A 26,047-nucleotide genomic window follows, 5' to 3' on the forward strand; every position below is an offset into this window, starting at 1 on the left:
TAAAAACTGTGCTGTGTGCACAAACCTGCACCCTCAGCTCTTAAAAAGGAGGAGGATATGAATGTGCAGATATGGAAAGAAACCTGAAGCAAGCATATACAAAAGTGGAAAAGATACAAAGTATGGTTCCGTGTGGAAATAGACAATAAATTACACACGTGTGTGCGCACACATTCTGCACACTCGTGTGAACAGTCACTGTGATTCTACACTATTAGATTCTATATTAACCTGGACTTCTCTCCTGAAGCTGAGTGTTAGAAGAAAGTGGTGCGCTGAGGAGGAGAAAGAAGATGTTGCTCTTGTCTTGTACTCTGTAGAGTTTACTTAACTTCGCTTTTTTTTTTTTTATGCTTCCTAAGCAAATTGGCTACATGGAAAGATGCTGTTCGGCTTGTTGGAAGTTTTGTATTTAGCTTGCCACCCCCCAAAGCCCAGGAAAACCTAAAGTAGGATGACGGGCTCTGCTTTTGGAAGATTTCACCTACTGGGCTCACCCCTTAGAGCTGGATTGCTTTGAATGTCACAAAAAAAAAAACAAACAAACAAACAGGGATGTGGAGAAATCCCAAGGGCAAGAAGAATCCCATCTCTTCTTTGCTGCTTTGACCTGAGATGAGCTCTGAGCTTATATGTTGCAAGATGCACTCAGTGGTCCACACCCTTGGTCCACGTACCGCTTATGTCCTGCTGTCCTAATATCAAAACGCTAGGCTGGAGACGAAAGCAACCCAGATGCCCATCAGTGAATACATGGGGAAAGTGTGGTATGTGTATGTAATGGAATACTATTTAGTCATGAACATTGGCATCCTGTTGTTGAGGGCAACGTGGATAGACTAGAAGAACTTTGGGTTAAGAGAAAGAGCCCAGGATCTAAAAACCAAGGGCGGGCAGACATGCTCCTTTTTCTGAATTTGCTCCTATAAGTGAATAGTCTGGGTTGGTGGGCTTGCCACCCACACGTAGGCATTGGAAGGTTGTACACTACGTGACAAAAACCCCAAACATCACACTGTACCACATAAAACGTGAGCAATTATTGGGTGTCAGGAACAAATTTAAAACAATAGAGATACAACATCCCCTAGCCTTGAGAAAACCTCTAAAATGTTAACTGTGAGGAGTAGTCAATATTCTCATTTTTCTATTTCGATCCCAAGGCTTCCAAAAGCCTTAGTTTCTTAAACTTCCTTTTGTTGTCCTTAACGTTATGCTGAGTAGCGTACTGTAGGCTGCCCGGAAGGAGAGGACCGTTGGGGGCAGGAACAACAAAAGAGCCTGAAGACCCCCTTCACTCTCCTTTTTTTGTGTGAAAAGATTTAGTCTGAAATTTGCTCTGTGTGCCCACAGGAAAGGGGTGACCCCCTGACCAACCATGATGGAGCTGTTCATCTGTTCATCCTGAGCATCCTGAACAATAATTAGAGCAACCATACAGTGTGTCACACTTAGGAAAGACTTACACACTACCTTTGCACTTCTTTAAATTTGATAATCTCCCAATTCCAATGTTTCCTCCTTTGCTAAGACTGGAAAGAAAGTAGGAAGGAGTCACGTAGGAAGGTTGACTGGTTATTTTGTTTTTGTTTTTGTTTTTTTTCTTGTTTTGTTTCTCTTGCAGCCCTGGGGGTGGAACCCAGGACTTTATGCATGCAAGACAAGCCACTGAGCTATACTCCCAGCGTGTGCTTCATAAGAAATTGAGGACTACGATACTGAGTCATTTCTTCTTCATGAGATGCTCAGACCCAGCCGTTTCGTAGGGTTCCCCCTAACATGTGCAATACTTTAGAAGCATACTCCTCCCTAGACCCCGTCTTCCAGGCCCTTGGATTCCTCTTCCCCGGGGTGTACTCCAAACATGGGCTGTGCTCTAATTGGTGCCGCCTCCCTCATCAACCCTAGAGGTTGACGGTCATTGCAGATCATGCCCCCCTGACTTGAGTCCACTAACTGGGGAAAGCTTACGGATAGGTACGTCCAGCCTTATGACACTGTCATCTACAGAGATTACACGGAGGGACCGTGCAATAAAGTCATAAATTAATCACCAAGGAGCCCTCGATGCTTTAAGCTTTAAGCAGGGACTCCAGCCAGTGAATCTCTGAGGCCCCCCTGGCTCCCATCGCCTGAGCCATGGATTTGTTTCTTAATGCTGTTTGTAATGTGTTTGCTGGAACGTGCACACAAGGAGCACACCCCGTGCACATACACAATCTGTGTAGGGAAGAGGAGCCTCATATATATTAAAGAACAGAAGTATCCGACCTAGTTAATCACAGTAAATCACATTGATTGAGCACTTGGAACCACCCATGTAGCATCCTAAGCATTTTCTCCTTTTTACCTTATTAAAAACTCACTGAAGGAGGATGCCATTAGCTCCACGTTGCAGGAAGCTGAGACTCAGCCTAAAAGAAATTGACAGGAAGTCACCCAGGGAGCCAGACAGTCCGAGGCTACTTCAGCCCTAGGCTAGAAGTAACTCGCTCTCTCGAGTGGCGGTTCTGTGGTGGGTACATCTCTGACCCTCAGGTATTACGTTCCCTCAGGTCGCTCTGTGTATTAAAGGTGCATGCCTTTGGGAGAGAATCCTAGAGCTTTGCCAGGAAGCTGGGCAAGCTAAAATGTACTCGAGAACTCAGTTACTTTTAGTTTCAGATTAAAGGCACGATGTCTTTAATTCGACCACAGAAACTTCTCAAAGACATTCTTGACACACAGGCAACAGTCAAGTTAAGTATAAATTGGTGTGATTATAACTTCGCCAGTTTTGTTTTCTAAGTAAGTGAAATTTTACTTGCCTTTTCAGGGTCATTCCGTTTGACTCACTAAGCGCTCGCTGTCTTGCTTCCTCCTCCACCCCATTGCTTTTGCTACCTGGTAGATGTATCACACAGTCCTTCTGCGGTGAGCTACAGGGTACCAAGTGTTTACTTAACGAGTTAGTGTTCGTGACCTTGATTAATTTTATTTCCACCCTGGGCTGAATTATGCCCAAGTCTTGAATGTTAGCCTCTTGCTGCACCTAAGGAGAGAGTTCTAAAGCAGTGGCCATCTCTCCTTCCCACCAGCTCTCCAACTGCTTTAATCAGATCTGTAACCCAGATCAATTAGTGCATTCATAATTGGGGGTGTGTTGGCTTTGCCTAGCACTTGCTTTTCTAAAGTAATGATTCAAATGGTCAGTGGGGCAAAAGCCAGTATGCACAATGATTTTGCCTATCAGAAAGGTTTTCACGAAATGGTGGATTTTCCTCAGGAAGACCTCCTAGCAGTGAAAAAAAAAAATGCAAAGGTCCTTGGGCATCAAGCCCCCCAGAGTGATGAATGTCTCTGCAACAGAAGTCACACTGGGGAGCTTTTAGGCAAATCAGAGGGCCTCTTAAAAAACCACCAATGAGTTGAGGTGAGGCAAGGTTGAATTAATGCCACACTCTTGGCTACCACGTGAGTACATCCGGTTTTGCTCCTTCCAGTCTGGTTTTCGACTCCATACCCCTATACACATGGGGACTCATCTGCTGTTCTTCCTTCTCCCTGTGTGGTTTCTTCTGCTCTGAGAGTTCCTATTGATCTGTCTGGCCCATGGCATTTTAGAATCACGATCCCTACTGTTTTCATTCCACCTTGTCCTCCATGGAAGAAAAAAAAAAGGACCAAGGTATAAGATGGGGATGCTGGTGAGGTGGCCTTTTAGCCAGCCATGGGTCCTAAGAAGTCCAGCTATTACTATGAGCACTGTCCTTAAGACAGTTGATTCTGTCCTTTCCAAGATGGATCAGCCACACTTTTAAAACTGGGTAACCACGAATCTTTCTGCATGCAACTCAGCATGGATTGGACTGGAAAGTGCGGCATGCTTTTATTGGCTAAACTTAGAACTTTAGTACACATGCCCCCCCCCCCACCAGCTCTAGTGTGGCCTGGCATTGTCCATGGCCCAGAAGTATCATGGATGACACCAAAGTTATTATATGGAAGACTGTCACAGCAAAGCAAGTCAAAGCAATCCCATTTCTCCATCTCCCATTCCTACTCAATATTAATGCCAGCTGGTGAACCACAGGGCCCCAGGGCTCCATTCACTCTGTGCCGACTCATGTACCAGCCTCTTAGGCTATGGCTCTGTTGCCAGGGCCCCACTCCCAATCTCATGGAGGTTCCTTTTTCTAATTATTTCTTTTTATTTTTCGAAGTTATAGCTATCATTTTCCTCTTCCCTTTGCCCTTCGGAGGTTCTTTACTGGCCTTTCAGAAGGCAAGTGGTGTGCGTCTCTGCTCCCTCAGCCTTCCCCTTCCCCACTTCAATGTCTTTGTAAAGAAGATCTGTTTAATCAGATTTTCGTGTGGTTGTTATCTCCGAATGCCTCCCTAAAGTCCTTGAACTCTGAACATTCTGGGCCCTGGCTCTGTGTGAGAGTAAGAGCTGTCAAGTTGTTTGTGTAGCATCTGCATTCTCCTGGTTAGAGGCTCTCCTTGCTTACTGCAAAGAGGAGAAGCAGGACCGCACGTCCTGCCGCTGTTACTGTAAAGGTCTTCTATTTAGGGTGAGGGAGACAGGCTGACCTACTGCGCCAAGACTCTAGCACAATGTGAACACTTTCAATCAGCCTCTTGGGCTTTCTGTTTTTCTTTGGGAAATTATTATAATCTTACCCCATCTTTAACTATTTATCTTGTATCAGCTGTCCAAATATACCCAATAATGCTCTCTCTGAAAATATGCCAGTTGCTCTAATCACAGCTAACCTGGGATAGCACGTCGTGCTCTCTTTCTTAGCGATTGTAACACTATTCCCCAAAGCATGTCTTTGGGGCCTGTGCAGGCTCTATTTCAGAGATTCCAGTAAAGCTTGTCTCAGGTACTTATTTTACTGATCTTTTCTGGCTCCAAAAAACATTGGTGCCGTTCTTGTGAGTTGACCCAATCTTCACACCATGTCTGGTCGCGTTTTCAGAATATTTTACTCATTGACATGTCGTTCACATATGCTCCCAAAAGGCTGGGTTAGTGTCTGTTGGGAGGTCATTTCAGCTGTTGGGCCAAGTTGCCAAGTCAGCAGGGGCCACATCTGGTGAGCTGTGCTCTGATAGTCTACGTTCAGGATCTCCAGCCGGGCTTTCTTTTGGAAGTAGCTACGGTGGGTCAGGTAGCATAGATTTAGGCCCTCGCTCACTGTTTCTCCGACGTGGTTTGTGTCTATTCATCACTTTAAATCAGCTCCAGAAAGATGGATGCTTTCAGAGACCCAGCCTCAATGAGAGAAGAGCATTTTCTACTAGTGATGGCTTCACTGTGTTGATCTCAATTTCCCCACTCCCGGAGCTGGACAAACCTCGTTCTAATCCAGCCAACGATGGCTAGAGAGATGGGATTAGGAGGGGAGGGAGAGGGTAACTGGAAGTGAAAATGGCCAAAAAAACTGTATACCCATGTGTGAGGTTATCAAATAATATCAAAGAAGGGAGGGGAAAGGGAGTGAGGGAGAAAGAGAGGGATATATATATATATATACATATGATTATCAAATAATAATAAAGAAGGAAGAAAGGGAGAGGGAGTGGGTGGGAATCCTACATTTTTTGGCCCAGCACTTCCAGAGATGTAGATAATGGTGCTCTTTAAAGCTATGCCCAAAATTGGCTGGTAGGAGGTTCAGTGCAAAGTTGCTTAAAAGTGTAAGATATAAAAAAAAATACAAGAGTCCAAAGAAGCAAAACGATGGAAGTAATTCCTCATTAATCCTGTAAATAAAATTGTAGAAATAGGTCTGTATCATCAAAGTATATTGAGAATGTCTAAAAGCTGGTTTGCTCTGGAAAACAGCATCACCACATGGGCCCCATAATATATCAATATTTATGTAGTAATTTAGTGCCAGGAATAACTAAGGTCACAAATGTTGTTTTGCTTTTTGTTGTTGTTTTCCTTTTGTAAATTTTTGTCCTCTGGTGTTTATTTAGTGCTTGGCAGTGATATTCATTCCTAGAGAGAGAAATACGTATTTGCCTCAGCAGGGAAGCATTAATTCGGAACAGGTACCCCTTTGTGCTGCCCTAGCGTGCCATCAAGGTGAAGGCCAGCCACTGAGGTTTTCCCAGAAGCTGAAAACGCCTGCCAGAAACTCACGCTCTGATTTGTGTCTGCAGGAAAGGAGAGCCCTCCAGTCAGTGACACTCCGGATGAAGGGGATGAACCCATGCCTGTCCCCGAGGACCTGTCCACCTCTGGAGCACAGCAGAACTCCAAGAGTGATCGAGGCATGGGTAAGTGGATCACCCTGCTGTCCTGCAGGCTGCACCATGTATGCAGTTAGGAAATGGCTGCTATAGGGTAAGGTAGGTGGGCTCGTTCCCTCTTGTCCTCCGAGGGCAGTCACAGAACCGATTTCAGGGATTCCTCAAGTTGGGACTTGGGTAATCTGTTTTAATCGATGTGTTTACTTTTAAGGCTGTTTTCTGTTGACTGCAAGTGATCTTGGTGTTACTATGTGCTGAACTGCATGGAACTACATGAAACACATTTACCTTAATTTAAAGGTCTTTTTAAAACAAGGGATTCGGCCAGGGTTGGAGCATATAGATCTCCTTTGCTTAGGTCCTGAAAGCACCCAGTGTGATAGGGGTTGTTTTCAAAGCCTAAACAAACCTCCGTGTGGTTCTCATCACAGAGGCTCGTTCTGGGAAACTGAAGAAATTGTCCTTTTACCATGCCACACAGGGAGAGCCCCTATCTCAGAGTCAGGCTAATGACTTAGTTCCTGTGGAGAAAGAGGTGGGCTTGCCCTGAAATTCCGCAGCTGCCGTGGAGCCTCTGCGGAATCATCCCACTGTAGGTATGATTTCAGGAACTGAAAACGAGGCTGGTTCCTGGAGAGCAGGGAAGACGGGTGTAGTTCACGTGCTATAGATGAACAGGTCACGAGTGCCTGCAACATGCTGTTGGCACCGTGTCCCTTTGGCCATGTAGTGTGAGAGAGGAGCAGTCTTGGCTGGCACTGCTGGCTGGACCCTATGCATCTTGAGTCAAGTACTCAGTCTCAGGTGCTCTTGGTGTGGCCCTTCCACTGGACATGTCACTTCTAGAGTCTCCTCTCCCTGACTGTCACTGTGTACAATTTTCAGTTCAATTGCCTTTCATGATGAAGTTTAGAAAAGTAGTGATTCCAAACTTGAAAAATTAAAATGCCCTGGTAAACATTTCGCCTGGTTTGGCTGTAGCAGTTGACTTGGCCCTAAAGGTAGGGGGAGGTTAGTCGATAGGAGCCTCACAAACAAAGAGAGCAAAGTTTCTTGTGGACAACTAGAAGCCAAAAAAAGTCACTGGCTGGAAAAACTGAGAGCAAAAGCCCAGAGGACAGACATGGGAAAGGGGTGAGAGGACCCACCATAGAAATACCCCCAGCCACACTACATGGTGGTCTCCTTGTCCCGTGTGATTGTTGACGGAAACCCACCTGTTTCCACTTGCAGGCTACAGGCTGTGAGTTTCATAAAGTGTAAAATATAACATTAAGTAGAATGGTGTAGCATGTAAGGGGGTAGTCACGGATCAAAGGAAATAAAGTTGAAGTCATACTTCACCACACTGTCTTATGGAGTGGCTCGTGAGAATCACAGATTAAAAAGGACAGGGGACCAGGAGCCCGGAGAGTCTGGGGCAAGAGCAAATGGCAACAGGAGGAAACAAGAGTCACCAAGGAAATGGGGGGTCAGTAAGAGCGATGTGCTTGTGCAGGAGGGCAAGTCTCAGAAGAGGTGCATCCAAGCTTCTTGTCACTGGCTGTGGCCCTCAGGGCAGGACTTCTCATCTTCTCCAAGCCTCGGTTTTCCCCATGAAAGCAAGAGCAGCTGCTGCATTCCCAGAATGAACAAAGCAGGAGGCAGAGACCAAAAGGGAAAGCGCGTGTTGTGTATCGCAGTGTCTACAGTTCTAGAGAAAAGGGATCCGTGCTGCTTCAGTAGTGAGGCGAGGACAGACACCAGAGCATCAGAAAGAGATCAGTCCATCAACGAAAAACAGACCCGTAAAACAAGCAAATTGAAAACAGCCAAAAAAGGAGATAAATGGGTTAGGGTAGGACAGTGCCAAAGAGGAGGCTGACTTCAAGTTGAGAGAGCGAGTCTTGGAGTGAGCAGTCCAGGGATGCATGGTGAGAGTTGGACAGCAGGAGGATGCAACAACTTGGGTCACTCCATGGAGAGAGGTGGGCCTGCTGCTGACAGCTGTGACCCACACCAGGAGGCCCTTGCACCAGACCAGACCAGACTGAGTAAGAAAACCAGTGGTGGGAGACATTAGAAAGCAGCCCCTGACTGGTTAGTGGTCATTCCCAGGATTTGAGAGGTTAGGGTTTCACACACTGTTGCTTTCAATAACAATGCTGAAAGGGGACCGTAGATCTATGTATAAATATTGGGACAGTGACAGCCAGAGGCAGAGGAATCCAAGCACTGTTACTGGGCCTCCGTTTTCTTCAAATGGAGAATAAGAAGAAAGATAGGAAGTGCCCCTTGAAGAATTTGAGTCAGACCCGAAGGAGAACTTTCTGGAAAGCATGGATTTAGTCATCGGAATGGTCTACTCAATGGTAGAACTGTGGCTTGTTCTTCTGAAGTGGTCTCTTTAATAATGAGAAAACTCTTAGCTCTCTGAAGTGGTTGTGTCTGAAACCATTTGAAGCTGACGAAGCACTCATTGACCTCTTCTGGCAAACCTGAGTTTACCAAGCCTCAGTCGTTTGCTGGAGGGAGGGCAGAGTCGATTGCACTGACAGAGAACTCTAGGGCTTCGTAAAAGCCTTCCTGTGGGACAGTGTCCAGGTTGATGTCTAGAGAGTAAATGGGCAACTATAAATGAAAAGTGACGGCTCAATACTCTGTTCCTTTGCTCAGTAATACGTCTTCCTTCTTTCTGGAGAGTTTTCTCCTGGTTTGGGTTTGCTCTTGCCGCGTGTGGCCTAGAAGGGAACAGAGCTGTGCTGTCCTTCCCATCTGGCAAGCTGGGAATTGTGGCCAAACAGTGATAAAGTCCTGAGTGCCACTCCATGTTGAATGTGACCGTAGGGAAGCTGGAGCAGAGGGAGAAGGAAACCCAGAATGCAAGGTGAAATTCCAGGCTAAACGCATAGCACCCGGAGCTGGCCAAGCCATTGTGGGGCTTAGCAGATTCCAAGGGAGAAGCCAATAGAAGGATAGGCTGCCCAAGGCTGAGCTGAAAATGGGGTGTGGCTAAACAGGGGATACTAGACCCAGGGTTGAGCACAGGACAACCTGTGCAGAGCCCAGACAGAAGGAAATGGGATTGAACTCTGAGAGAATACATTTTGGGATATGCATCTTTCAGTCTCTCTTTGAGTGTCCGATATTCATCTGCCAGCTCTGAGAGAGAGACTGACCCTGTACAGCTTCTCAGTGGGTGCTTACACCAGAGATTTGCTCTCCTTAGCTTAGATGAAAGGAGAGAAAGATACGAAAAGAATGTCTACATTTTTCACTCTTCTAGGAATCCTGAAATAATGAAGTGTATAAAAATATTGATCTTGGTTTTTATTTTGTTTGACCCCTTCTTCTTCTTCTTCTTCTTCTTCTTCTTCTTCTTCTTCTTCTTCTTCTTCTTCTTCTTCTTCTTCTTCTTCTTCTTCTTCTTCTTCTTCTTCTTCTTCTTCTCCTCCTCTTCCTCCTCTTCCTCCTCCCCCTCCTCCTCCTCCTCCTCCTCCTCCTCCTCCTCCCTCCTCTCCTCCTCCTCCTCCCCCCTCCCCTCCCCCCCCTCCTCCTCCTCCTCCCCCCCTCCCCCTCCTCCCCCCCCCCCCCCCCCTCCTCCCCTCCTCCTCCTCCTCCCCTCCTCCTCCCCTCCTCCTCCTCCTTCTTCCCTCCTCCTCCTCCCTTCCTCTTCCCCCTCCTCCTCCTCCTCCTCCTCCTCCTCCTCCTCCCTTCTCCCTCCTCCTCCTCCTCCTCCCCCCTCCTCCTCCCCCCCCCCCTCCTCCTCCCTCCCCTCCTCCCCCTCCCCCCCTCCTCCTCCCCTCCCCCCCCTCCTCCCCCCCCCCCCCTCCTCCTCCCCCCCCCCCCCCCCCCTCCTCCCCCCCCCCCCCCCCCCCCCCCCCCCCCCCCCCCCCCCCCCCCCCCCCCCCCCCCCCCCCCCCCCCCCCCCCCCCCCCCCCCCCCCCCTCCCCTCCCCCCCCCTCCCCCCCCTCCCCCCCCCCCCCCCTCGCTCCTCCTCCTCCCCCCCCTCCCCTTCCTCCTCTCCTCCTCCTCCTCCCCTTCCTCCTCCCCCTCCTCCTCCTCCCTCCCCCTCCTCCTCCTCCCCCCTCCTCCTCCTCCCTCCTCCCCCTCCCCCCCCCCCTCCTCCCCTTCCCCCCCCCTCCCCCCCCCCCTCTTCCCCCCCCCCCCCCCCTCCCCCCCCCCCCCTCCCCCCCCCCCTCTCCTCCCCCCCCCCTCCTCCCCCTCTCCCTCTCCCCCCCCCCTCCTCCCCCTCCTCCCTCCTCCTCCTCCTCCCCCTCCTCCTCCCCCTCCCCCTCCTCCTCCTCCCCCTCCCCCCTCCTCCTCCCCCTCCTCCCCCCCCCCCCCCCCCCCCCCCCCCCCCCCCCCCCCCCCCTCCCCTCCCCCCCCCCCCCCCCCTCCCCCCCCCCCCCCCCCCCCCCCCCCCCCCCCCCTCCTCCCCCCCTCTCCCCCCTCCTCCTCCCCTCCTCCTCCTCCTTCTCCCCCCCCTCTTCCTCCCCCCCCCTCTTCTCCTCCTCCCTCCTCCTCCTCCCCCTCCCCCTCCTCCTCCTCCTCCTCTTCTCCTCCTCCCCCCCTCCCCCCCCCCCCTCCCCTCCCCTCCCCCCCCCCCCCCTTCCTCCCCCTCCTCCCCCCCCCCCCTCCTCCTCCTTGATTCATTACATTGACTCAGCCATGAGGGCAGGGCTGAAGCAGGAACTCTAAGCAATCTTTTCAAGTTCTCATTGCCTATAGGCAGTGTACATGTCACTGTGTCACATGAGAGCATTTAAAAGTATATTGTCACATACTTTGCAACGAATTGTCCTGTGCCAGTGTCCTTTCCTGTGTGTGCATGTGGGTAGCATTAAGTTTTGGTTGGAATACCAAATCCGGGATTCACCGTGGCGTTTTTAAACATACTGTGGCACCAGGCTTTTCACCCCATCACTACTGTCCTTGCCTGTCGCCTGTCTCCATGGTCAGCTGTAGGCAGGCAAGGATGGTCCCCGGGGCAGATGGCAGCCATGAGGATTCTTAGGCCTAGGAGAGAGAAGAGAGGCTGGAGGGAGTTGTTCGGGGCTGAGAGCGACAGCAAGCCTGGCTGGCGAGTGGGCAGCTGCTCGGAGTACGGATGTGAGCCCAGTTATCTAATCAGCATCCAGAGGAAGTTGTTCTTATCAGTGAAATGCATCTCTTCTGAAGTGATAGCCCCACTGCAGCCTGGAAGGAACATTATCTAGCAGCATCTGAGCAGCTGCAGCAAATGCAGGGACTGGAAGTCCAGCCTCAGGGGCTGCTGCCGTCACTGAGTTTCTCTGCTCTGGGGATGACTGAAGTATGCAGGTTGACTCCGTGTACACCTTGATTCCTCTTTCTCCCTTCCTTGCCCCTCTTCAGAGCAGAATGTAGCAGGGCAGATGTGTAAAATTCTATGCTGTTCATAATGTAACTCGCTCTCTCTACCCTGGAATGCTTGTAAAAAGCCACTCGTACGCCCCCATAGGCATATCGGAGCCAGCTACGAAGTCTCCCTTTCTCATGGACCGCTCAAAACACGAGGCAGTAAGCAGTGGTATAAAAGCTATTTTCCCGCCCACCTTCTCTTTCCATCAGGGGGATGAGAATTGCAGGCTCCCAACCAGGCCTTTGGGCTTCTGCATCTCCCTTAATCTGTCAGCCGGTAGGAACCACAATGATCTTCACAGAACTTCCTAACAGTTGGTTCTGCCTGAACTTTGAAGGGACTCTTCGTATCACCTGTCACTGTGGATTGGGATTGGGTGTACACAGGGAGACCAAGCAGCAGGAATTTAAAGCCGTTCCTTGGAGGAAACAGAAACTCGAATGTGTTAGTCAGCGCCTGTATATGCACGCTTGCTTCTGTGTATGTGGGGACTATGTGTTGTGTGTATGATGGATGGATGCGCTTATGTGAATGATAGATATGTGTGTACTAGTTTATGTGTTCCTGTGTGTAGAATGTGCGTATATATGCATATGTGTGCACACGTATAGTACATGTGCGTATAGATATATAATATTTTATGCACATGTGTTTGATACATAAATATGTATGGTATATCTATGGTATGAATGTGTGAGGTATATGAAGAAGGTACAGACATATATATGTGCTGTGTATTTATGGTGTGTTTGTATATGCTATGTATACATATGGTATATAGTGTATGTGTGTGTGTGTGATGTGCGGTATATATGTACATCTGTGTGGTATATGTATATGTGTATTTGTTGTGATATGTGTGTGGTATATGTGTGATATTGTATATATACACAGAGTGTATATGTATGGTATATTTATAGTGTGTATCTGTGATGAGTATGAGTATCTGTATGATCTGTATCAATGGGTAAGTAGTGTGTCTGGTATATATTTGGTATGTGTAACTTGTGTGGTATGTAGGTAGTATGTATGTTTGTGCCATGTGTGTGGTGGGTATTGTGTGGCTTGTGTGTGGTATGTGTGATTTGTGTAATAGACGTGTGAATTATACATGTCTGTGTCTTGTGTATAGTGTTTATGTGTGGGGTATATATGAGATATGTATGTGTGGCATGTGTTATTTGTTTATGGTGTGCAGGGAACTTGTGTGTGTGTGTGTGTGTGTGTGTGTCTGTGTGTGTGTGTATTCATGTGTGTAGCTTGTATAGTTTGTGTAGTATTATGATGTACACAGTGCGGCCTGTGTGCTTGTAGCATGTATGGTAATGTGCATGTGTGCTATGTGTCATGAGATAAACATGTGGCTGTTGCTTTTCTTACACTTACTGCAGTTATGTTAGGGCATGTGAGAGTATACTCTGCGTGTGTCATGGGAACATGTGTAGACATCAGAGGACAACTCACAAGAGTCAGTTCTCTTTGTCCACCAAGTGGGTCCCAGGGACTCAGTCTGATTATTAAGCCTGGCAGAAAGCACCTTTACCTACTGAGCTACGTCACTAGACTGTGGATCTTGACAGTTCGCCATGGCTGTTCTCTTGGAGAGTCTGACTTTCAGCTAGATGCTTTACAAAGAGTAAGTGGCCCTGGATCTGATGTGTCCTAAGCCCACCCGCCCTGCAGTGACCGCCATCTCTGCACCGAGGAGATGAGGGTTTACCTTGCCTAAGCAACGCATGCAAGTTCTACCCTGGCATGGCGCTCACCCCAGCCAACACTCATGATGTGGCTAATGACATAATGTTAATGTCAATAACTCATGTTGTGCCAGTGACAAAAATTACATGACGTCTCTATTGGGTAACCCTTTGCCTGAGATTTCATTAGCAAGTGACGTGGGGCCTTGACACTAAGCCTGACATGAAATAACACTCTAGGTCCCACAGAGCACAACCCAAGGTCTCTGAGAGAACTTCACTAGCTTCCTGTCTGAGGCATTAACTGGAACTCCTGGGCATAGGAGGCCTAAGCCAGCTCCGCCAGGCCCTGGTGAAGAGAGAATGGAGACAAATATGCTAATGGATGGTTGGGGAGAACATGGCCTCACACTGTGGGCTAGCCTCTTCCTGTACACAAAGGTCACCCTACAACCCACTCACTGCCTTGTATTTTTAGACTGCTGACCATGGAACCCTGAAATCCCTCTAGTATCTGACCCAAAACAGAGCTACTTACATGCAAAGCACAGCCCGGCCCCAACCCCTGCTGAATTCATTTTAGTATTTGTGTAGACGTTGTTTGGCTGGGCCCCCAGCTGTGTGTAGGTTGTCTGGACCTCAGAGATGGGGCAAACTCATCCCAGAACTGTTCCTAGGGCCCTGGAGTGGATAAGATGGGCTCGCCACTGCCTTGGAAACCTTGGCAGCTAAAGGAGAGCTGTGATGCCTGTGTGACAGTGACAAAACGATAAACTCACAAGAATGAGTTTTTCTCAGAGAATATATTCAAGGAACAGTTCTTCCTAACTGGGCTGAGGATTGGGGTTCACAGAGGGGTTCAGGGTCTTGGAGCAGCTGGTATATGCAGGCATATGAGAGGGAGCCGGCCCTACTTTGACTGTAGGAATTGTTGAGGAGAGAGGGAAGGATGCTGAGAAGCAAAAGGGTAGAGGCACGAGAGGACCGGCATCTTGGTCTCGGGTGCGAGCAGTGGTGCTGGCAAGGGGCCCCTCCCAGCATAGTGGCCCAGGTGACAGCTCCAGGTGCTCTCCACAGTAGAGTTCGTTCTCACGATAGCAGCTGTGGGAGTCTTGGTCTCACAGAAGGGCGTTTGAACCTGTGCCAGCAGGCAGTGCGGGTAAGGAGAAGGCAGGGGGAGATGGGGTTTGTCTACTGACTCGGTATAGGTCCACGGGTGTAGTGACCAGCTACAGTGACTGTGACAACAGCGGTGGTAATCCAGCTATCAAGATAGAACCCTGGTCACTCTGAGCCAGGGCTTAGTTGGAACATAGGGATAGAGGTTCCATCTGTGCATAGAGTCAGCTGAATAAGACGAGGGAGGGAACCTCGGGCACACACAGAGAAGACATGTGACAAAAGTGGCAAAGGTCAAAGAGAGCTTAGGAAGTGCCCTCCAAGGAGAATTTGAGCCAGTGGTGCATTTCCCCGAAGTAGCTCAAAAAGTCACAGGCAGAAACCAGACTGCCTAGGGAAGCCGGGCAGATGGATGGACAGGGAATGGGAGGGTAGCCACGGGGAAGGGCGGGCAGGTCAGATGGGGTGGGCGCATGAGCTGAGAGAGTTGCTGGCTGAAGGGGAGGATTCCTAGGCTGATGCTTTAGGACGAGAGGAGTTAAAGGCCAGGTGTGGTAACACAAGCCTTTAACTGCAGAAGCTGGAGGATCTCTCAGTTGGAGGCCAGCCTGGCCTGCAGAGTGATTTCCAGCACAGCCAGGGCTACACAGAGAAACCCTGTCAAAAAAGAAAGAAAGAAAGAAAGAAAGAAAGAAAGAAAGAAAGAAAGAAAGAAAGAAAGAAAGAAAGAAAGAAAGAGAGAGAGAGAGAGAGAGAGAGAGGGAGGGAGAGGGAGGGAGGGAGGGAGGGAGGGAGGAAGGAAGAGAGAGAGAAAGAAAAGAAAAAAGAAAGAAAAGAAAAATGCAGAAAGTAGGAAAGACTGGGAAAAGACAGACTGAGCTAAAAGACCCCCGGGAAGCAAGCAGGGTGTTTCCCGTGATGCACCTCTCCCTCTCTTTGGGTCTTGCTTCTGAAGATTGACCAAAAAGAGAGCTTCCTGGACCCTTTAGTTTTTAGTCCATCTTCACATCTCATCCCACAGATAGAATTGGCCTGGATTCTCTCCCTGAGGGATCCTCAGCACGTTTTCCCCTAGGGTAGAGCAATGTGGATAGAATGATGGTGTTGCCTTTCTGGGGATGGGAAAGGGAGAGGAGCAGTCAGGCAAGAGGATTCCAAGAGGAAACGTGGCGAGATCTGATGCTCAGTGCCTTCAGACGCTGATTCACAGCAGCACAGCTGCTGTTTGGGGCAGAGGGGACAGAGCCTTTGTGGGAGGCTGTCCCTGCCACATCGACCAGCGACCAGCGGTGCTACCCACCGAGGTCTCTGTGATACCCACACGTCCCCCAGGTGAGAAGCTGATTCAAATGTCATCCGCACTTCCCTCGGCGTCTCCCACACCCAAGAGCTTTCGAGTTCACACAGGACCTCTGCAGCTGGCTAAGACATTCTACTGTGATGGGTAACGTTCCCAAGCCCAACGCAGAAATTAAAAGCACCCACTATAGAGAATTTAAACCAAAACTGGTGCCCAAGCCCCACCCTCGAATGTGCGGCCTTCTTTTTTCCTTTGGGTCTCCGAAGATACAGGTTAACTGTGCAAAGCAGCTTGTTCCTATAGATAAAACCCAACATCAATCTTATCTTCACTGTACTCTGGCCGGTGAAATTCAAAAATTACCATCGTGCTCCCTTCATTTACTGAGAGTGATGAAGAAGAGTCCAAGATTAAAGGGCCCTGGAACGGAGAGACACACACTACTTTCTGTTTCTGGGGTTTGGTCTCAGTGTTATTTTCTGCTTTGTTCTCTGTGCACAGAGCAGTCAACTGACATTCCGTTAACTTTCCTTCTGCATAGGGTTTCGGAAAGAAATGGAAAAAAAAAAAAAACAGGTTTTGTGCTGTGGTTGCCAGTTGCCACCTGTCCTCCTATCTGGTTAGGACATTTTTTTTTTCTGATTTGGGAAGTATAAATATAACCCAGAAAAAAAAAAAAAGAGCTTCCCTTCCTTTTATGCAAAAGTAGAAAGGTTTGAGTAGAGACACAAGGCTGTACCCATCACCCTTCTCGTCCCACAGAAGCAGCAGTTGAGCTCCGTGCAGATGCCTGCTAGGGGAGGTGAAGGGAATGGAGGAGCTGGCCTCCTTGGGCCCTGAGAGTTCCAGTTTCTGACCTCTACCAGAGAGACTCAACAGATCACAGATTTGCTCAGAAATTAAACCTCTCTCTCTCTCTCTCTCTCTCTCTCTCTCTCTCTCTCTCTGATATGAAATAATTCAGAATGTATGCTCCAGTTAGCAGGGAGCCAGGTAGAGTCAGCTGACCTCAATAGATCCGCTCACCCTGCCAGAGTGCTAACGCACAGCTTGAAGTTCACCATGGCTAGGAGTATTACACCACAGACCCTTGGCCAATGCTACAAGTTAGGGCTCTTTTGTTTTGTTTTGTTTTAGTTCGGTTTGGGATTTGAGAGCTGGCTTGATAATGATTTTCATATCACAACACTGAAGTGTGGGGGGTATTTTTTGGATAGCTATTTGGGCAGTAAAGGCCAAATTTGACTCACAACAATTGGCTCCCGGCAGCTCTCTGCCACTGGCATCATAAATGGGGCCTCCTTCGGCAACGGCCCTCCGCCTTGTCATGCTGAGAGAGCACTTGTGTGGAATCCATCGGCTGTGTTCCACTGGGCTGTCAACAGGCAGATCAAGAGCTGATTTCCCTCACTGCTCCCTGCACCTGCGGTGGTTGTAAAGACACTTCCTCAGTCAGACTTAGCAGTATGCAAATGAGGAGGAGCATGATCAAAAGCTCATCTTAAGGTGGAGGGACCTGGGACTCTTGGGGACCCTGAAGCACCCCACTTGCTGGAACTCGCTTATGTGTTGGAAGCGCCATTCCCACCGCCTCTGTCAGGAGTAAGGTCAAGGCAGGCATCTCTGGCACAGGACTGGGGTGTGTCTTGGGAAGGCTAGCTGCCAGGAGAGCACTTCCCCTACAGGGGATGTGGCTGCAGGCTGTCGATTTCCACTGAAGTCACCAGGCCAGGATTCCAGCGAAGCACTGAACATCCAGCATCTTCCCCACCCAGCAGGGTATGAGGTGTGATCATGTGATCCATGGACGTTATCCAAGCTGACTCCTGCTGCCCCGGCAGGGCCCAGGCAATTGTGGACGTTGACTTTTTCCAAATGAGAGACCGTTACCCTAGAAGCGAAACCACCCTGCTGAAATGAGAAAAGGACTTTTATGACAGCCCCGCAGGCAGCCATATGATTATTGTTATTATTATTCTTAGAACCTGGCAAAATGCTGACTGCTTTCACCGTGTCTCTGCACTCCGCTTGAACTTGGTCGAAAGAAAAATAAGAACCAGCGGTGACACCCCCACCCCCCCCCCACCCCCACCCCGGACGCTTCTCTTGGCTTCTGTTGGCACCACAATGCGTAATGATGACAATTAACTATTGCCTGGTGTGGTGACCACTTGTTTGATCCCAGGATGACAGTTGGAACAGCCTTTAGTGACGTCAGTGTTGGGGAGAGAAAGCTGAGACTTAAGAGCGGGGCCTTTAATCCTAAGAGGCTGATGCTGGACTGCCGTAAAGCCAAGTGCGTTTACTTACAATTTTGGAGGAGTGTTACTTCTGTCAAGGGTTTGCGTTCCTCGGTGTATTTTTTTTTTCTTTTTTTGTAGTTCACACACTACTTTTGTTATTGGTGGAATGCCTCTGGAATATTCGCCCTTGCCCGTGCCTACATACCACATGCAAGCCCACACTTGCTGTCATCCCCCGGACAGACAGATGGGCTCACCTTTAGTTCAAGCCTTTGAAGCACCTCAACCAGGAGCAGTCCCTGTCTGGGTCAGGCGTCTGAGATGAGGGGGTAGCCGGTGTTTCTGGAATACATCTATGCCGTGCACGATTGCCTGTCTTAGTGGAGCACTGTCAGCTGGAAACGCAGTAACCTGGGTGCTAGCTGCTTCTGAATTCCCTAGAGAAAGGATTTTTTTTCCCTAAAAAGGAAAACGATCACACAGGCAAAATTAATGTTACTATATTTTATTTAGTCAGTATACCCAAATAGTATTACAAATATGTACCCCCTTTTGTTTTGTTTTATTTGTTTTGTGTTTTGAAAACTTGTACTTTTCCCTTGGACTGAGTGTTTGAGCCCAGCGTGTATTTGATGCTTATATCATAATCCGTTTGGGTTGAAGCCAGCTATTTGAAGGGGGCTGCCTTTTTTTTTCCCAGTGCTTCACTCAAGCACTGAGATGTAGCCTCAGCCCTAAGGCAGGTGGATCTTGATGGTTCCTGAGAAAAACATATAATTACATTGTAGGGAAATACAGTGTGAATGCTTGCTGAGTATTACTGTCTAGTTCTTCCATATTTCCCTCAGTGTCGGTCCTGCCCATTTGTGCTGTCGAGTTCTGCTCAGCATCAGCATTTTAGCAGTGGCCCCCGTAGGCGTTTGCTTCCACCCAAAGAGCAGGAACCTGGAAAGCCCATCCACTTCCCTGAGCCCGGCTGACACCCATGTGACAGACAGGGAAAACGTCTGGCTTTTGTTTGTATCACTTCACTGTACCCCTGTGTTCTCCTGTTGTGAGCCTGTTCATTTGATGAAATATCTTCAAACCACGGCAGCTGATTCATAAACAAGGCACATCCCAGAAGAATACCATAGGCATCAGCTCCCACCAAACCTAGCCTCAGAGATACACTGTGACTGCTGTGAAAATGGCGGCCACTGAATCCTCTTGCTACTTCCTAAGAGGAATAACACTGCTGCAACCTGAGGAGGCAACAGGGAGGAAAGGGTGTGTTGGGGAGGATTTTTAAGGGAGAGATAGAGGCCAGCTTCCTTCCTGCAAGCTGAAAATAAAGACTGGGATTTGCCTCAGCACCCACTGCGGTTCTGAAGGCCCAGACATGGGTGTCTCTGGCATTTCCACCCCTCGGGCTTCACTCCCACACCTGGGCCTAGCCGATGCCCCCAGCCTTCACAGATGTCTGCACGGCACTGCCCACTGCACTTCCTACCGTTCAGGAGACAGGGTGTGTCTCTGTGCATGTGACTGCTGGGTTTCCTGAGCTCGCCAGGATCCAGAGCGCAGAGATAGGATCTGTCGTTGTGGCTTTGTATTGTTGTCTTATGATTCTCCCTCCCTACCTCTCCCCCGCACTTCCCACCCTTCCACCCGTCTTTCCTCTTTCTCTCCCTCCCTCCCCTTCATTCTTTCTCCCTTCCCTCCCTTATGCCCACCCTTTTGCCTCTCATTATTTCCCTCCTTTTCTTCTACCCTCGCCCCCTCCCTCTTTCTACTTCCAATTTCCTTCCTTTATTCTTTCATTCTTTCTTTTCTCCCCCCTCTTCTTCCAGCTCTTCCTCCCCCTCCTCTTCTTCCTCTTCTTCTCGCCATTCTTCAAACATTTGATCATAGATACATTATCATCAAAATTTGGTTGTTTGCATGGCTGGAAGAACCAATCAGTGGGTCCTGAGTAACCCTGGAGGGTTAGGAGAGTCACAGGTGGACACGAACCATTCCTTTAAAGAGTTAAGTGTACACCATGCCTTGCCTTTGGATGCTCTTCAGACTCGGAGCTAAAGGGGGGATGTGTTTAAGTGGCTTGAGCATTCTAGACAACTCAAGAGACAACTGAAGGCAGACACTTGTCCAGGTACCCTGTTAGGCAGAAGCCAAGTAAGAAGAGATCTCAGAATTTACCCTTTGATACAAAAGAGGAAAGGTGCAGGGATAGAGAGTTGAGTGAGAAATAAAATATGGAAAAATATAGTTTGTGCTGCAAACTGTTCTATCGGTTTTAGACACTTAGAATTCAGTTAAATAGTTATGACATAGTTAGCTAGGTGTAGTGAAGTTCATAGCTGCTTTTATTGACTTCTCTGATAGTAGTATGACTATTCTCCTTTGGAAAGGCAAAAATGTGTCATGGCTTAGAAAATGACATTTGAGTCACCAGTGAACCAACCACATGTGTGACAGTCCCATTGATGGTCATAGCCGTCTGTGTCTGTACTTAACACACTGGATGACCATGTGGGGATGAAACCAACTCAGGATGAATTTCTACTTCAGGAATATCCATGTTATTAAGCAATACATTGACGTAATAGCCTCTGTCCAAACATGGATGAAACAGACAGTGAATGTACACCATTAGCTTTGATGTTAATGCTTTTCTCCCATGCACTGTACCCACAGCGCAAAGCAAACATAACCACAGCTTGTGAGCAATATCGTGTTGCTTCTGGGCCAAAAGGTCCCTATTCCCGTGAAACACACTGCATAAAAGGCCACCCAGACCCCATGTGAACTCAGACATCCATTTAAATCCATCAATAGGCAGGTCACTCACTGTAGGTGCTGGCAGCATGGGGGACGAGACATCAAGCATCGAGCTAAGTCTATGCATCTGGAGTCCATTGCTTCTGTCTGCATCATCTCACCGTTCTCATTTTTTAGAGGGCGCTTGCCCGTGTGCACTTCTCTTACATCAATGTGGTGGCATGCCATAGCTAGCGTGAATCCAAAGGGTTCGTGGATAATGATCCGTGGACTTGTGGCTTCTTAAGCACATGCTCGTTGTTTGTAAACTTTTACAGTTCTGAGGATAGAAGGCTGAGTAGGAAGGCTATCTCCTCACCCTCTAAGAAGTGTGTGTGTGGGGTGGGGGAGTGTTGCAGCCACATCCCTTGTCACTTGTTGATCTGCAGCTCAGAAGCAGTTTCCCCAGCAGAAGTCTGAAGACACATGAAGATCTTTTGCATTCTGGAACCTTTGATACTTAGCTGGACAGTGGGATCTTCTTGTCTTCGTCTGGCTTAGTTTAAGGTGTCGCAGCTCAGTCTTTGGGGGTCTTTTGCAATTGTCAGACACATGGGTACTGTAGAATAACACAGGGCCCCTGTCCTTAAGAGGTTCTTAGTCCCTACTTCTGAAGATGGCCGGAATATCCCTTTCCGCTGTTTTGATAGTGTGATAATCTGTGGATAAAATGTGGGAATGATGAAGTTAGCATTGCTGAACTGCTAAGGATTCCGCATTGGTCCCTGCTCCCTCAGACAACACAGACACCTGCAGAGGAAAAGGCTCATGGGCCAAGCTTACTGCCAAAGCCATGCTTTCTAACCTGACACACTTCAGTTAAAGGAGTGGAAACAGCCAACTGCCCTCGAGCTTTTCGGTTCTCTCATTCCAGTGAAGTCTCTTTTGCAAGGAGATTTCTCCATCCAGTCTTCAATTGAGTTTTACTTTCAACTTTAGCAAATTGATTTTCTCCTGAAATCCATGTTTTCTGGGAATCCGTTGAGAGGTTTGGTTCCGTGCCACACATGTGTCAGATCATCCAAGAGCAGATGGTTTCCTATCAACGCACAAAGAGGTTTTAGAAAGGTTAAGGGAAAGGGGAACCGGGTAGAAAGACAGCTTGGTAATAATGGTGAGTGGAGAGGTGGCTGTGGCTCTTGGTACAGCCCTCCTGGTTTTTGTTCAGTGTTGTTCCCTTGGTGCTGATGGAGCTCCTCACCCATTCTTCAGGCCAGGGAAGCTCTCTTGAAAGAAATAGGAGCTGGCCAGGAAAGCAGAATGTTTCCTATAATCAAGATTTCAATATTTGGCTTTGGGTTTAGAAAGAGTCTCATAAATCCCAGGATTCTCTGCCAGGAGCATCTCCAAGACAGTAATGCCCTTGCCCTACTTTCCCATCTGTCGCTCACACCTCCACACTGGTAAATTCTGGGAGAAAATTGCTTGAGTTTGTCAGAAAAGTTAAGGTCCCAAACTGTTGCACCCAGAGGTGCCACACAGTCTCTTCAGATGCACATGTGTCCCAACCAGGATAGGAGGAGGTTTGCTGCACAGAGATGCCCCATAATTGGGCTGTTAGTGAAATTCTCATTTCAGGAAAGAAAGCTGGAACGGGGTAGGCATGCTCAGAAAGCTATCTGGGATATATTCTTTGAGGTAATGCACCTTTAAAAGGTGCTGCTTCCCCAACCACTATGGCATGAAGACTTGTAGAATGAAGTGGTTTTTAACAGTGTGGATATCACCCACAGAAAGCAGGGGGGGCCCCGTTCACTGAAACAATAAACTGGGCCACCATTTTGTTTCAAGAACAAACCAACCAGACCACTATACCAGATACGGTTGCAGTCAACAATGTATCTGTGGGTAGATCCTTAGTAAACTAAACGAGATAGGATGGGGCAGCTTCAACGAGCTTCAACCTTTAGTAGATGTCCAGTCTCTCAGTAAAATGTCTCAGTAAAATGTCTCACAGAAGCTAGGGATAGCACTCTGAACAATGTACAGCTAACTACAGGGAAAGGTAGCACATGGGGTATGTGGGATACGGCTGCCGTAGGAAACCTTGCCTCTGTGCTGTAGACAGGCAGATTCCAAGCACTGGGCACAGACTGAAAGAATGTTCACAGGATAGAGGTGCCAGTCGCCATGCTTGCTTACTTGGTTACTAAGGGCTTAGTTTTCTGATCGTTGGATTTCACAGGACAATAAAGCCACGTTGTCTAATTCTTTAGGCTGTTACTGACTTTTCCTTTAAGTCTAGTTCATAATCTTCCTTGCTATCCAAAGAACAAATATTTGTCAAATGCTATTCTGAGGCCAGGTGTCTGCCATCTAGTTTTGTTGGGGACACACTTGCCAGGCATATAATGAGGAAGATGGGGGTGAATGAGGTAAACCTGAGCTTTTCCAAGGGGGCAGGATATTAGGGAAAAAAAACACACACACAATGCACACAACAAGCAAGGAGAGAAATCAGTTTTGATGAGACAGATGTAGGGTCTCTAGATGATAATGCCATATTATGTATCTTCATATGTGGTAGAGACTGGCTTGCCGGTTTTGGCTTCAGGGTGACTTAAAGCCCCTGAAGGAAGGCTTGAGCCAGGGATTGTCTTCCACGGGTATGAATAGGCACCCAGAATACATACTGTTGAGAGTGATTTGGATAGCTTTCTCATGATCGGATGGTCCCTAGTTTAAGGCACTTGTTCTGTCACAGACTTTTCCCAGAAATCCTAGAGCATGACTCATCCTTATTAAAACCACTCGTAGCTGAGGCAGGAGGATTGTGATTTCAGAGCCAGCCAGGGCTACCTAGCAAGACCCTGTCTTGCAAAGGAGTAGAGAAACCGTCACACTGAAAGTCCTGATTCTGACATTTTAACAGCTTTGAGTGGCTAGGTCTGACTCAGCGATAGAGCACCTGTCTAGCTTGTGCAAGGCCCTGGGTTCAATCCCCACTACTGTGAAAACATGAAGAGTGGGTATGTTATGCATATGCAGTTGGTTGAAAATAAGCACGGGACACTTGAGGACCACCCAGGTACAATGGGAGTCAAGGCTCTCAAAATGAGAGGGCTTGTGTGTGTTTCGTTTTATAAAGGCATTCAGAGAGCCGTAGGGCTGAAGGAATCAATGTGAAATAAAAGAAGCCAATTTGAAGAGGCAAAAAAGATTCCCCCAATGAGAAGAACTTCATCAGCTATGGGGAGCATGAGCAGTGCAAGTTATGTAAAGAGTGCCCTGGGGTCGACTTGGGGGGTAACTCTGAGTAACTGGGCTGTCTCTTCAGTCTCAGAACTCAGGTCTGAAACACTTGGATACTTGACCAGGTGAAGCCATGATGTATTCCGTACTTTGTCCCGTGAGCTTCGAGTCTGGTCCCTGATACCATGCAAAGACCTATGAACCTTCCTCCTCACCACCGGCCCAGACCCTTTGGCTGCTGCAGTAGCTTTGCAAGCTTTGGTTTGCACCCTTCCAGAAATCTAGTGCGCCAAAGCAAAAGCGCCTCCTACCTCTCTGCCATGTTCTTTAAAGAGCATCTGCTGTGAGGGGCCCTGCAGCCGTACTCCAGACCCTCAGGAACTCAGTGCTGCTCACCGTTGCCCTGAGGTGCTAACCTTGCCCACAGAGAGCTCTGCTCATTCCTGACCTTAAGAAATGTGTCACTTAAGTGTGAAAAATATTTGTGCTGTTAGACTTCCCATCATTTCTAGCCTTTCCATCCCTCTCATTTGCACAGGTTACTCATACATGTAGATCTTTGGTACAATTTGTACAACTGCCCTGTTGTCCGTCTGTAGGAAAGCCTTGCTGGGTGGGTTGGTCTCTGGTCTTCATCTACCGTGCTGGGTGCAAGTGAGTCACGGGTGGTGCCATGGGCAGCTAGCCTGGAGCCAGGGTTAGAAAACACGGAGTGTGCATTCACTTGACACAATTGCAGGTCTCAAACCTGCTTCGTAAACGTCAACGCTGCTTCTGGACCAAGGCGTTCTCTCTCAGATTCCCAGTTGTTCAATTAATCTGTGTGATGTGTCAAATGTCTCTGGATAACATCGTAGTCACTGACTATTAATGAACTCGCAGAGTTCAGGCTGAGGAACCCTGAACGATCCACCATTCTGCAGCTGTTCAGGAGTTGAACCCTTTTTAGGTAGTTTTTGTGATGTGGTGAATACTTGTGTGTATTCTCGTGGTACTGGAGGAGTGGGTTGAACCATAGTAACAATAAGGGTTTTGCGTTTAAAAGGATGCCCTGGCACACAGCTTAGCAACCTTGATTGAACCCAGCCTTTCATGGTTACACATTAAGGTTGAAACCCATTTCATTTCATCATTTCCCAGAAGGGGCACTCGGTTCACCCATTTCCTGTTTTTAATCTCAGGTTGCTCTATGCTTGCTCCACATCTACTCTCCCGGTAGCATGGCTCTGGAAGTCAGCGTCACACTCTTGTCCCGCCTGGGACTCGTGCGTTTTGCACGTAGCTGCCGTCCACTCAAAGCTATCTTTGCACAGATCTGTGGACAGGGTTGGCTATTCCCCTAGTATCTGATGCCATAGCCACTCATCGAGCTCCTCATCGCCTCAGCACTCTGGTGCCATGTCTGACACACAAGCTCTCGTGTTCCCTATATACCACAGAGTCTCTTTAGTCTGTATGGAGGTGGGCATGGTATTCCAGACAAAACCTTCTCAAGTATGCAATCTTGCTCCATTCTGTTTCCGGTGGACTTGAACCACTGTGCATAAAGAATTTCATTTCAAATGCTGGATACCTCCGGCCCCAACAGTCTTTAAAGTCATATATAGTTATTGATAATGATGTTGATTAAGACCAGCACTTGTGCATGCTTGGCACGAGGTATACAACTGAGCCCTGCTCCCACAACTCCATTCATTTATCCACTCCTTCAGCAAGCATTTCCCTTGCCTCCCACATACCAGGGGTATTGGCCTGAACTTTTCACTTCTGTTCAAGTTTGAGATGGTTAGGACCCTGGCCCCACAGGTCCTGCACTCCACCAAAGATAAGTTACCTCGCCTGAGTAATCCTGGCTCTGAATTGTCTTCTCCGTTCTCATGTGGAGTTCTGTCTGTTAAGCTGCTGAAGATTAGATAAGAAACTGTCTTTTCCCCCCACTACGGTGTGTCAAGCAGGGTCCTCATTCTCAGAGTGGGCGTCTCAGGGATTTGGCAGGAAACGCATGAGTTTCAGTTTGGAACTTCACTTGTCCTGGTTTTTGACTGTCATCTCTTTCCCATCCCGGGGCTCTTTTCACGGCAAGGTG

At 48.3% G+C, this 26,047-nt stretch overlaps 1 protein-coding gene across 3 annotated transcripts in view; it reads left to right on the forward strand.

Annotated features, from left to right (window-relative positions):
- Nucleotides 1-26,047, forward strand: part of Ikzf1 (IKAROS family zinc finger 1) — an 83,744-nt gene that overhangs the window by 15,469 nt on the left and 42,228 nt on the right. For all 3 annotated transcript variants that reach the window (XM_032916715.1, XM_032916714.1, XM_032916716.1), the window contains exon 3: nt 6,157-6,273. In XM_032916715.1, coding sequence (XP_032772606.1) covers nt 6,157-6,273 — 117 coding nt within the window. The remainder of the gene's footprint in view (nt 1-6,156; nt 6,274-26,047) is intronic.

This window comes from Rattus rattus, chromosome 11, assembly GCF_011064425.1.
Source record: "Rattus rattus isolate New Zealand chromosome 11, Rrattus_CSIRO_v1, whole genome shotgun sequence".
NCBI lineage: Eukaryota > Metazoa > Chordata > Mammalia > Rodentia > Muridae > Rattus > Rattus rattus.